General features: G+C 45.8%; 1 protein-coding gene across 4 annotated transcripts in view; it reads right to left on the bottom strand.

Moving 5' to 3' along the window:
* LOC101354166 (probable global transcription activator SNF2L2) overlaps window positions 1–13164 on the bottom strand; it is a 166224-nt gene that overhangs the window by 139597 nt on the left and 13463 nt on the right. For all 4 annotated transcript variants that reach the window (XM_023728581.1, XM_023728580.1, XM_023728578.1 and 1 more), the window contains 2 exons: window positions 12382–12555; window positions 8356–8526 (listed from right to left, as the gene is read on the bottom strand). In XM_023728581.1, the coding sequence (XP_023584349.1) occupies window positions 8356–8526; window positions 12382–12555 (345 nt within the window). The remainder of the gene's footprint in view (window positions 1–8355; window positions 8527–12381; window positions 12556–13164) is intronic.

Genomic DNA, 13164 nt, shown 5'->3' with positions numbered 1-13164 from the left:
AAATGTGCCCAGGAATATCAAATTAACAGGGATTTTTGTACGTTACTTTGATTGTGTCTTGCAGAGAAAACCAATTGGGACATTTTAACTCAAGTAACTTGTCAATCCAGTTAAGCAGGACTTTAATCCAAACTTCTGGCTTCACTTCTTTTTGACACTGAACTAATCAAATAAATCTAATCATATGGCATTGCGTTCACCTATGCTTACAGCAGTTGCTACACACGAGTGTGCAGATTTACCTTAGGAACTTTCTTTCAGCAAAGAAAACCTTCATGTAGAAGAAAGCGTCAATAAACGGTATCATTTTGGGGAAAGCATAGGCGATAAAAGAATTGAGAACAACTGAATTTAAAACAAATGTCTCAACAATGTTACAATTTTGATGCTTTTTTCGCGGAAAACTATGCAAAGGGGTTTTTCTGACTTTTGACACCTAAAAGGATCTTCCTATCACTATATCGATCAAGGGGGAGAAAGATGTGCTTCCATAAATATTTATAGCATTGGAAACCCCATGGGGCAGTTTTACTCTGTCCTGGTGGCGCAGTGGTTAAGAGTTTGGCTGCTAAGTCTTACTGGTCTGACAAAGACTAGAGAAACCCCGAGAGTATGGCTTCCGGACCCCTTATAGCTCAGTAATGGACCACTCCTGAGGTTCACCCTTCAGCCAAAGATTAGACAGGCCCATAAAACAAAACGAGACTAAATGGGCACACTACCCCAGGGGCAGGAGAAGGCAGGAAAGCGGGTAGTGGGGAACCCACGGTTGAGAAGGGGAGAGTACTGACACATCATGGGGATGGCAAGCAATGTCACAAAACAGTATGTGTAGTAATTGTTTAATGAGAAACTTCTTTGCTCTGTAAACCATCATCGAAAACTACCTTTATTAAAAAAAAAAAAAAAAAAAGAGTTTAGCTGTTAACCAAAAGGTCAGCAGTTCAAATCCACCAGCCACTCCAGCCACTCCTTGGAAACCCTATGGGGCAGTTTCTACTCTGTTATATAGGGTCGCTATGAGTCAGAATTAACTCGACAGCAACTTTATTTTTTTTTAAGGTTTACAGGGTCACTCAGTGACCCTATAGGCAGCGGGTTTCTTTCTTTTTTTGTTTTTAATAGGGTCACTATGTGTCAGAATCGACTCAACAGCAATGAGTTTGGGGTTTTTTTGTTTTTTGTTTTTTTTAACAGGGTCGCTATGAGTTGGAATTGAATCAAGGGCAAGGAGTATATTGATCAATACATGATACTAGGAAGGTTCCCGCTTCAAAACTTCACAGTCCTGAGGCTTATTCATAAGAGTGGCTGACAGGACAGAGAGGGAGAGAAAAGAACTGTTAGAAAGGAAAACGAGCGCCATAATGAGAACGATAGCTGGCACAGCATCGTCCACATACTCCCTGTGTATGTTCTTATTAATACCAGGGGTTTGCAAGAAATCCCACAAATAAATAACAAGGGCATAGTTCTGCTGCTGTGCATCCCATTGAAAGATCTGGAAGGTGGGATTAAATATTTCTCTTCTGCCTGAGGCCAACAGCTCCAGAAGCTGAAGCCCTGAAATGACTGGACTTTTAAACAGCAGATGAGTGCCTCTGGCATGAGCTCCTGACCACAGCTGAAGGAAAGACTGGAGCCTAAAACACTGCAGGAAATACCTATTATCACTGGGAACTATGGCAAGTGAGAGGCCCCAGAACTAGAAAATTCTCTATGTAGGAGTTGGGGGAGGGGTGGTAAGGAGAAGCCACCCAAAATACTAAATGCCCATTTTTCTCCTTCATGCCTCAATCATCCAAAAATCAGACATTATCCTAAAAGACACTGTACTTAATAATAACCAGCTGATCCTCAGCTAGAAAGAACAACCATGCATGCATCCAACATCACAAAGGATGTGCAATTAGAGTATAATAAAAATTCTTTTCAAAAAAATCTTATAATCACGTTTCAACGATCACGGTTCCACATCTATACCCCAGAATTGCTTGATAGAGTAATTATATTTACTGAGCACTTACTATGTGCAAGGGAATGTTCTAAACACTTTAGACAAATGTTTCCCATGTAACCCTCACAACTGATCTACGAAGTAGGTACTGTTCCGGAGACCTTCTTACCGGTGAAGACACTGAAGTACTAAGTAACAGATCTTTGAATGAAATATCCTACAAGGGCCTAATGCGTGTGATACGTTTTATTATGCACTTATTTAAGGGACTGCATGCTAATGTGATTTGGGTGGTGATCCAATTTACTAATTTCAAACCAGTTCTGTGGAGTGGATTTGGACTCATGGTGACCCCATGTGTGTCAGAGTAGAACCATGCTCTATAGGGTTTTCAATGGCTGATTTTTCAGAAGTAGATCGCCAGGCCTTTCTTCCTAGTCCATCTTAGTCTGGAAGCTCCGCTGAAACCTGTTCAGCATCATAGCAACACGCAAGCATCCAATGACAGGTGGTGGCTGCACGTGAGGTGCACTGGCTGGGAACCGAACCCGGGTCTCCTGCATAGAAGGCAAGAACTCTACCCGTGAACCACCACTGACCCCAGTACTTGAGTAGATACATATAATGCACTTCTTTTTATTCCATTTCAAGGGCAGTGATGGAAGGCAAGTCTGAGAACAAGCAGTTTCAAAATGATTTATAAGCGTATACTTCCTTGTTCTGGACTGAATTGTGTCCCACCACACAGTATGTGTCAACTTGGCTAGGCCATGACGCTCAGTATTGTGTGACTGTCCATCCACCATTTTGTCACCTGATGTGATTTTCCCACGTGTTGTAAATTCTGCCTTTATGATGTTAATGAGGGGGGATTAGTGGCAGTAAAGTTAATGAGGCAGGACTCAACCTACAAGATTAGGTTGTGTCTGAAGTCAATATCTTTCGAGATATAAAAGAGAGAATCGAGCAGAGAGACGTGAGGACCTCACACCACCAAGAAAAAAGAGCCAGGAGAATAGCACATCCTTTGGACCCGGGGTCCCTGCGCTGAGAAGCTTCTCAACCAGGGAAGATGGATGACAAGGACCTTCTCCCAGAGTGGCAGAGAGAGAAGGCCTTCCCCTGGAGCTGGCGCCCTGAATTTGGACTTTGAGCCTCCTAGACTGTGAGAGAATAAATTTCTCTTTGTTAAAGCCAGCCACTTGTGGTATTTCTGTTATAGCAGCACTAGATGACTAAGACATTCATAGAAACGGCACTGATGCTCCAAAGAGAAAACTGAAGGAGGTTATGACAGGTGAAAGGAAACCCACCCAATTATTCACTAACAACAAGTAAACACAAAAAACTCCACAAGAAGGAAAAGGGTCTTCTCTGTTATACTCAGAGAGTTGAAAACAAAACCAAAAGCTATACAGTAGTTTAACGCTGGAAGTAAAAAAGTCCTTTTCCAATTAAACGACGTTAACCATGACAAAAACCAAACAAACCCACTGCTGTTGAGTCTATTCTGACTCACAGCAATCCTGTAGGACAGAGTAGAACGGCCCCACAGGCTTTCCAAGGAGTGGCTGGTTGGATTTGAACTGCCAAGCTTTTGGTTAGCAGCCTGAGCTCTTAACCACTGTGCCACCAGGGCTCCAGCGTCAACCATACTCATCTTAAATAGCATAGTTTTTACAATTTCTGTACCTGAGCCATCCTACAAGTGTTGCTACCAGCTCAATGCTATTAGCTCAGAGGATAAAGCCGTTTTCTCAAAATGAGGGTTTATTGATACCTTCGTTAATTTAAAAAATGCAGATACTTAGTATTTTATATTGTGAGAAAATGCTGAAAGGGATCGCATGGAATTTTTAAGCTCACGGATACCCGAGTTTTTCTCCAGCACAGAGAGGCTGGAAGAAGCAGCTCTTCATGATTCATTCTAATGGAGGGAAGCTGAATGACAGATAATCCAAAATGTCAAATAATCAGGTTCTGAAAGCTTCGCTTTTCTTTGCCCTTGAATAAAGGTGCATCCGGAATTGGTAAACCACTTTGAAGGATGTCTTAAAGCCCCATGAAAAGACAGGTGCCAGGAAGGACCAGGCAGGACCAGGCATGACCAGGAAGGGCCAGGAAGGGCCAGGGAGGACCAGGGAGGACCAGGGAAGGCCAGGGAGGGCCAGGAAGGGCCAGGGAGGGCCAGGAAGGGCCAGGGAGGGCCAGGAAGGGCCAGGCAGGACCAGGAGGGGCCAAGCAGGACCAGGAAGGGCCAGGCAGGACCAGGGAGGGCCAGGAAGGGCCAGGAAGGACCAGGAAGGGCCAGGAAGGGCCAGGCAGGACCAGGAAGGGCCAGGAAGGGCCAGGCAGGACCAGGAAGGGCCAGGAAGGGCCAGGTAGGACCAGGAAGGGCCAGGAAGGGCCAGGACAGGACAGGCGGGACCAGGAAGGGTCAGGAAGGGCTGGGAAGGGCCAGGAAGGGCCAGGCAGGGACAGGAAAGGCCAGGAAGGACCAGGAAGGTGCCCAATTCTTTTTTTCCTTCTTTCTCCCACTTCTCCCAGCAAGATGGCTCAGAAAGTAAATACAGCCACAGCCCCTCTGCATCACCTGCTGAGAGCAGGGAGGGTTCAAGCACTCGGGACCACAGGACCACGCGAGGGAAGGGGATATGGCTGATGTTGCTGTTTCCTGCTGTCGAGTCAGCTCCTGACATATGGCAGCCCCAGGTTCCAGAGTACAACTGTGCTCCATAGGGAAGGCCTGGCGGCACTGCAGTTAAGCGCTCGGCTGCTAACCAAAAGGTCAGTGGTTTAAACCTGCCAGCCGCCCTACGTGAGAAAGATGTGGCAGTCTGCTTCCATAAAGATGGCAGCCTGGGAAACCCTATGGGGCAGTTCTACTCTGTCCTGTAGGGTCGCTATGAGTCAGAATCGACTTGACGGCAATAGGTTTGGTTTTTTGGTTTAATCTTTACGGAAGCAGATCACCGAGCCTTTTCTTCCGCAGTACCGCTGGGTAGGTTAAAATCTCCAACTTTTAGGTTAGCAGTCGAGAGCAAACCGTTGTGCCACCCAGGGACCCTGGAGATGGCTGATAAGGGAGTACTAGCTCTGCACACTCCGTCCCGTGAGAGTGGCATCAGGAGGTGACCAGAGACAGACACAAGACTGTGCTAGTTGCTTTGGAATCTGCTATTCATTTGCCAGGAGAGCAAACCCCGTCCCCAACCTGACTCCTAGTTTTAATTCATAGCATCAGTTCATCAGAGTTTATAGTTATGTATTTGGTGCCTATTTGACGAATGTCTCTTTCTCTAATGAACTTGTGAGACAGGGCAGGAATGCTTTCCCTCACCATTGCACCCTCCCTTCCCCGGCGTCCAGCGCACTGCCTGTTGTTTTCGTTAGCTGCCATCAAGCCACCCTTGACTCATGGCGACCCCATGGCCAGCGGGATAAAACCATGCCTGGTCCCGAGCCATCTCCATGATCAGCTGTGGATCCGACTGTTGTGATCCATAGGGTTCTCACTGGCTGATTACCGGAAGCAGATCATCAGGCCTCTCTTCTCGTCCATTTTAGCCTAGAAGCTCCACTGAAACCTGTTCAGCACCATAGCAACACGCAAGCCCCCACTGAGAGATGGGTGCACCTGAGGTAGCGTGGCTGGGAACTGAACCAGGGTCTTCGGCATGGAAGGCAGGAGTTCTCCCACTGAGCACCACTGGCCCCCAGCACACTACCTAGCTCATAGTAAGGGCTCAGTTAGTATCTGTTGTGTGAATGCTTGAAAGAAAGAATAGGTGCTATTAGCAAGCCTTAAGACAAGAGCTGGAAAGTAGAGAAGCGCTGGTCGTGTAGAGTAGACTGCATGGTGAAAAATACCATGCGAGGGCCCTGCTCTGTACAGATTAACCCCAAAATATAGGCATAATCATTAACACTCAATCATACATCCTTTTTTGGAGCCCTGGTGGCGCAGTGATTAAGAGCCATGGTTGCTAACCAAAAGGTCAGCAGTTGGTAATGCTGATGGAATAATTTGGAAAAGGACAGTGAGAAGAGCAGCACAACTGGAAGAATGTAATTGATGTCACTGAATTGTAGATGTAGAAATTTTTGGAATGGTGTAACTTTGGCTATGCATATTTTCACCAAAAAAAAGGTCCTCCAGCATCAAGAAGGGAGAGTGTTGACATGTCGTGGGGTTGTTAACCAGTGTCATAAAACAATGTGTACTGAGTATTTAATGAGAAACTATTTGTTCTGTAAACCTTCACCTGAAGTACAATAAAAAAAATTAAAAAAAAAAAAAGGTCGGCAGTTGGAATCCACCAGCTGCTCCTTGGAAACCCTATGGGACAGTTCTACTCTGTCCTATAGGGTTGCTATGAGTTGGAATTGACTCGACGGCAATGGGTCTGGTTTGGTTTTTTTTGCTCTATGATGATATGACTGTCTCATACCATGGCAGAAATCTATTAATTACAAGTCAGGAGCTCAAATCAGGGCCATGAGCACTCAGTCACAAAGGCATGTAGAATATGGCCTCCAGTACTAAACACATAACAGTGACCTTTTAGACTTCTGCAACAATCTTTGCAAAATACTCCTTTGTACTGACGGGGGTGGTGTCATGCACCGTCAAGTCAATTCTGACTCACAGCAACCCCGTGTGACAGAGTAGAACAGCCCCATAGGGTTTCCTTGGCTGTAATCTTTATGGGAGCAGATCACCAGGTCTTTCTCCCGCGGAGGCACTGGTGGGTTCGAACAGCCTACCTTTTGGTTAGCAGCCGAGTGCTTAACCACTGCACCACCAGGGCTCCTTCCTCTGCATTAGGAGAAACTAAAACTGTCATTTAATGGGGTTCCTTCTGGACTGTAACAGAACTGCGTCTGTCTGCCTATGAGCTCTTCATAGATTCTGAAAACACCTTTTGAGTCAAAAATTGGGGGCTAGAATTCTGCAAAGTCTACAATGCTGCATTGACAAGAAAATGAGGTGTTCCTCAGAGGCTAAATGCTGAATTCAAGTCCTGAGTCACCCCTTGCTCATCCCCACAATGAGGTGAGCTGTCTTGTGCCAGAGAAGTCAGGTGGAAGGAGGCGCCTTCTTAATCATTTCTTCCTCCTCCTTAATTAGGAGCCAGGTAGGAGAATTCAGAAGCCATGAAATTAATTACTTTTTGAAAAACGTTTTGTTCAGTTATTCGGCGCACAGAATAAATGATGAAATACCACAGATCCTTAATCTTTGCAATTCTGATGGAGATTTCCTGTTGGTGTTCGTGCCCAGCCCTACCAGAATTTGTCATGAAAACTATTAACCAAGAACTAGATTCTGAGACTACTGACGTGTCAAAGGGGATCTCTGTTCACAGTCCTGCACCCAGCAGGTGACCCTTACATTGAAATGTAATATCTGCAAAGCAGAGATCTCAAATCTCACCCTTCATTTCTCATGATAATTAGGATATATTTTACGTAAGACTTTTTTTTTTTTCCTGTAACTAACTCACACCTTTATCTGCATACCTCCCTTACTGTGACATCAAGGTAGCAGAACTGAATGAGCTATTCTGGCATAGCCATCTGTCCCAATTACTGTTGGTGGCTGCCCTCGAGTCAGCCCCCGATTCATGGTGACCCCGCACACAACGGGATCGGATCATTGTGATCCCTACAGTCTTCATAAGCTGATTTTTGGGCGTAGATTGCCAGGCCTTTCTTCCTAGTCCATCGTAGTCTGGAAGCTCCATTGAAACCTGCTCAGCATCACAGCAACATGCAAGCCTCCACCAACAGACTAGTGATGGCTGTGCATGAGGTGCATTGGCCGGGAATCAAACCCAGGACTCCATATGAAGGTGAGAACTCTACCACGGAAACACCACCGACCTCATCTGTCCAAATAAACAGGCTGAAATAATGTTCCACAAGTATCCCCAAACTAATCCATGTTTTTCCTTTTCCTATTGGCTGTGTGTGTGTGTCTGTCTACTTCCTGTATTTCCCATTACTTCGCTGGATATTTAATTTTTAAGTATTGTATTAAACAATGGGAACATGGACTGAATTGTTTCGGTGAACACATCCTATCCATAAGCCCCTCCCCCCAGCACACTGCCCAATACACCCACCAACTTTCACGCTGTACCCATTCGTCATTGCTGTACGTGCAGTGGAGTCAGCCAGCTCTGACTCCTGGCGACCCCGCGTGCATCAGAGCAGAAATGCACTCCACAGGATTTTCTGTGGTTGATTTTTCAGAAGCAGATTGTCACGCCTTTCTTCCTAGGTGCCTCTGGGTGGGCTCCAACCTCCAACCTTTCGGTTAGCGGTTAGCAGCTGAGCTCGTTAAGCTAGTCCCTGCTAATATACCAAGGAGCGCCGCCAGGAGAGCTACTCACCTTCTTCCTCCTCCTCCTCTTCTTCTTCTCTTTGGCTGCTTGGGCTTGCTTGTGCTCCCAAACCAGGTTGGTCAGGTTGGCTACATACTCGTCTGTCTGCTGCAAAAGGTAAGCTAGACGCCTGTCTTTCTTTTGATCAATCAGCTTTCTATAGCCTTCTTCATCTTCAGCCTGGGAAGGAAAGAGGAGCATAATGAGAACAAAATGAACGTTCGCTGTTGCTGTTAGCTGCCACTGAGTGTAACACCGACTCATGGCGACCCCTAGCGTGATAGAATGCAGTGCCACCTGGTCTTGCGCTGTCCCCATGATCAGTTGTGGATCGGACCATTGTGACCCACAGGGTTTTCACTGGCTGATTTTTGGAAGTAGATCACCACGTCTTTCTTCCTAGTCTGTCTTAGTCTGGAAGCTCCACTGAAAGCTAGTCAGCATCATTGACACACAAGCCTCCAGTGACAGATGGGTGGTGGCTGTGCGTGAAGTGCACTGTCAGGGAATTGAACCCAAGTCTCCCATGCGGAAGGCAAGAATTCTGCCACTGAACTACCGCTGCCCCGATAAAAGTTTGTAGACAATCCTTTTTGCCTCCTCTCTCCCCTTGACAGGTGTGAACTGTGACTGGTCGTGACTGTAGCCGGCTGCACAAACTGTCACAGGCAAGCAGGGACTGGGGGGCCCCCAGGGAGGTGGACGGCTAACTCCCACAACAGTGAGAAAGGCAGAGTTAGGCCACACAGCCACACTGTACGACCAACACCAAGAGGTATGTGGTGTGATCAAGCACTGTGAGTCAACATTCCTTTTCTTCTGTGATCTGTAACTGCATATACACACACACACCAAAAAAAGATGTCAAAGTTTGACAATTCACCAACTGAAGTGGATTCTTAACTTTTTATTTTGGATGATTTCAAATATAACCACAAGCAGAGAGACTGGTAGGGCGAATCCTTGCATAACCATCATCAAGTAACAAAAATCAACTCATGGTCGAAAATGCAGAACAGAATTTCAAATTCTCATGGGATCCAGATTTTATGGAACCACAGAGGCTGGATGAACCCCCAAAACTCTTCCCTGAGATAATTTTTAAACCTTAAAACTTAAACCAAAAATATCCCCTGAGGTCTTCTTTAAACCAAAATAGTTTAGCTTAATTAGTAAAGAATATCTCTTTGAACATCGTGCTCTATTAAAGAACTATCTCTATGGGATCAAACTGACAACGGCAACTTGAAAGATTAGATGGGAGGCTTTAGGGGGGCAGTAAGTTTATGTTAATGGGTGAGGAACAACTCAGAAAAGCAGGGTGAGAATGACTGCATAACTCAAAGCATGTAATCAATGTCTCTGAATTGTACATGCAGGAATTGTTGAATTGGTGTGTATTCTGCTGTGTATATTCTCAACAACAAAATAAATTATAAAAAAATAAAAAGAGACTCATAGTCACCCCTGTCTCAGCACTGCTCTTCCTTCAACTCCTCATTCCAGCCACAAACTGGGTTGTCTGGGAGCAAATTCAGACGTAAGGTCCTGTCCTGCCTAAATATCTCAAAAAGCATCCCTAAAGATAAGGCATCAAATGGGCTTTTAACAAATAGTGTTTCAATATTTAAAGACAACGTTTTTGGCATTACAAGCATTGTGGCTGACAGGAAAAGTAAGCTTTGGGGGATTTTTGTTACAGGCCTGACCTGAGTTATGGACCTCGGGGACCGGGGTCATGGAGCACCTAAAGCCTGGATGTTGGTCACCAATAAAACAGGCACAGTGGTTCCACCGTCACTTCTATTAACCAACACGATAAGGTTAAATGGAACGAACACACCAATGAGACCTTCAGCCATTTCAAGAGGAATCTTTTGTATACATCTCAATAAAAGGACACCCCAAAATAATCTTCTCATGGGAAGCCAGGATCAAAGAAAAACGTTGCAAAATCATCAAGGGACGAGTCCATTCCAGGCAAGGTCAGGCTGTTTCATCCCGGGGTGTCATTCCAGAATGTGCCAGAGTGACAGCGGCTTCGTTGCTCAGTCTAGCTGCTGTCTGCCCCATGGATGAGCGTGAACCTCAAACGCTATTATAACTCTAATTGCTTTTGGTTCTGGTTGATCTCACTTGAAGAAAGAGTGATACAAAAACAAAACAAAACAAAACAAAAAACTTTAGTCTCTCTGTTATCTGAGTATCCCATCATTTAACTGCAAAAATTAATGATTTGCAAATGCCTAATCGTTAGTGTCAAACCAATCTGTTACTGAAGTTTGAAGACAGCTTTACTTCATTGAATCAGACAAATGTGTTCGCTTATAGCTCAAATGACTATAAAATGGTCACAACTAGCCATTGAGGAATCTTTTGGCCAGCCCCCTCCCTCCCAAAAAGAGGAAAGGGAGGCAGGATAAAACACTAAGCTTTAGTGGTCCCTGGACCCAGAGGCTTTTAAAATAGAGCTTCTCCTTTCTGGAATCTAAAATAAAAAAATAAGGAAAACAAAACGCAAATCAGCAAGGAAGACAGCAGCCTTTCGAATTTTCCCGGGACATAATTACAGACTGAGGCTAATGACTTTATCTTCATCCACTCAGGCATTACGTCCCAGAAGGAAATCTGTGGTCTCCTAGTCTTACAGATCACACACCCTTTCCTAAAATCTGTTGTTCGCTCTGAGGCCCAATTATAAACACGATGACCAATAAAGCCCAACACTCAGGCCGATGATCCAAACCGATCGCCTCTGTGTTTACCTGTCCATTAAGAAACAACACAGCAGCAATGCAACCATCCACAAATGGCCTTCGACAAGAACATGGCTATCGCAAAAAACAAAAGTAATGCTTCAAAATTAACTTCAAAACCACGTTACACTGTTAGAGAACAAATAATTCCTGTTATTAAAAAAAGAAAAAAGGAAAGTACCAGAGACTTGAAGAAAACAGACCTTCTTAGCTTCTGAGACACAATTTAACGGGTTACTGCCTTCACTGTAACTTGTGCGGCTAGCCTAAAAGCAGCAATATCTTAGAAAGAACCGCGGTTCTATCCTTCCAGATCTGGTTACCACGCTCCTGCAAAATACGTGTGTGTGTATTGTGTGCTGTTGAGTAGATTCCGACTCATAGCAACCCTACAGGACAGAGGAGAACTGCCCTGTAGGGTTTCCAAGAAGTGGCTGATGGATATGAACTGCCAACCTTTTGGTTAGCAGCCTGAGCTCTTAAGCACTGTGCCACCAAGGCTCCCCTGCAAAGCATAGTACCTTCTTTATATAAGAAGCTATGACGTGAACAGCAACGCCATCCTGGGCCACAGAGATACTAAACTGATCAGCTGCCGTCCTAGATTTGTGGCATGCTTTGTTTATGAAAGAAAAACCGTTTGTAGTCCATCTCCCTGAAGTGAAGCACGAAATTACTAACATTTCTGATAGGCAGCTTTCACTTTCTCCTTCCGCGGTTGTTGTCACTGGCTGTCAGGTCAGCCCCCGACTCGTGGTGACCCCACGCACCAAGGAACGAAACTCTTTCTTGTCCTGCGCCATCCCCATGATTGGTTGTGATCAGACCTTTGTGATCCACAGGGTTTTTGCTGGCTGATGTTCGGAAGTAGATCATCAGGCCTTTCTTCCTAGTCCCTCTTAGTCTGGAAGCTCCGCTGAAACCTGTTCAGCATCGTAGCAACACGCAGGCCTCCACTGACAGATGGGTGGTGGCTGTGCATGAGGTGCCTTGGCTGGGCATCAAACCCGGGCTTCCTGCAGGGAAGGTGAAGTTCTACCACTGAACCACCAAAGCCTTCTCCTCTCCTCTTAAAAAACCACAAACCAAACCTGTTGCTGCCCTGCCATTTCTGACTCACAGAAACCCTACAGGACCGAGCAGAAGTGTGCCATAGGGTTTCCGAGGCTATAAATCTTTACGGAAGCAGACTGCCACATCTTTCTCCCACATCTCCTCTGACTGCCCCCCATAGAGATGTGAACTGAGCATTTCCCGTTCCTGCTGCCCGGCCCCTTACCATCAGTCTCCGCATCCTCTCCTTTTCGATCCGCTCAGTCTCTTTCTTCTGCTCCCTCTCGGTGTTGGCGTGCCATGTCGCCACGGCTTTCGAAAGCTTCTGGATCTTGCCGGCCACAGACCGATGGTACTCCTTGAAGTCTTTTGCATGTTGCAAAATGCTGTTCAGGTATTCCTACAAGGGTCCAAAGGGAGAAACAAAGAACACTCAAACTCCATTTCCAAACGGCCCGTGAGGTTGCCATGTGGTCCAAGAAGAGAAATGTGTGTGTATTTAACAAACAGAAAAACCTCAAATCGATTTTGCGACAGGCGCCGTGGTGTGTCTGTGACGCGAGGTGGAGACTGTGAGGCTGTTGGGAAAGCTGGCCTCTCAGAGTCTGCTCTGTTGCGAGACCTTGGGAGAGAAGCCTCCTCAGCCTCAAGGTGTGGCCGCGTGGACATGGGAAGATGGAGACCTGCATAATGGCAGTGACAAAATTTAAAGCAAATCATTCCAAAATGAACCCGGAGGATGAAGCTGTGCCCGCTGAGAGTCGGGTTATAAAAACAACATTAAATAAAAACCAAATAAGTTGCTGTCGAAGTCAGTTCCAACTCCTGGCGACCCCAAGCGTGTGAGAGTAGAACTGTGCTCCATAGGGTTTTCAATGGCTGGTTTTTTAGAAGGAGATCACCAGGCCTTTCTTCTGAGGTGCCTCTGGGTGGGCTCAGACCACCAACCTTTGGTTAGCAGCCGAACGTATCAACCGTTCGCACCGCCCAGGGACTCTCAGACTTAAAT

This window comes from Trichechus manatus, unplaced genomic scaffold (genome assembly GCF_000243295.1).
Source record: "Trichechus manatus latirostris isolate Lorelei unplaced genomic scaffold, TriManLat1.0 scaffold00025, whole genome shotgun sequence".
Classification (NCBI taxonomy): domain Eukaryota; kingdom Metazoa; phylum Chordata; class Mammalia; order Sirenia; family Trichechidae; genus Trichechus; species Trichechus manatus.
The sequence above is the reverse complement of the archived record's forward strand: the minus strand, read 5'-3'. Positions and strand labels throughout refer to the sequence as shown.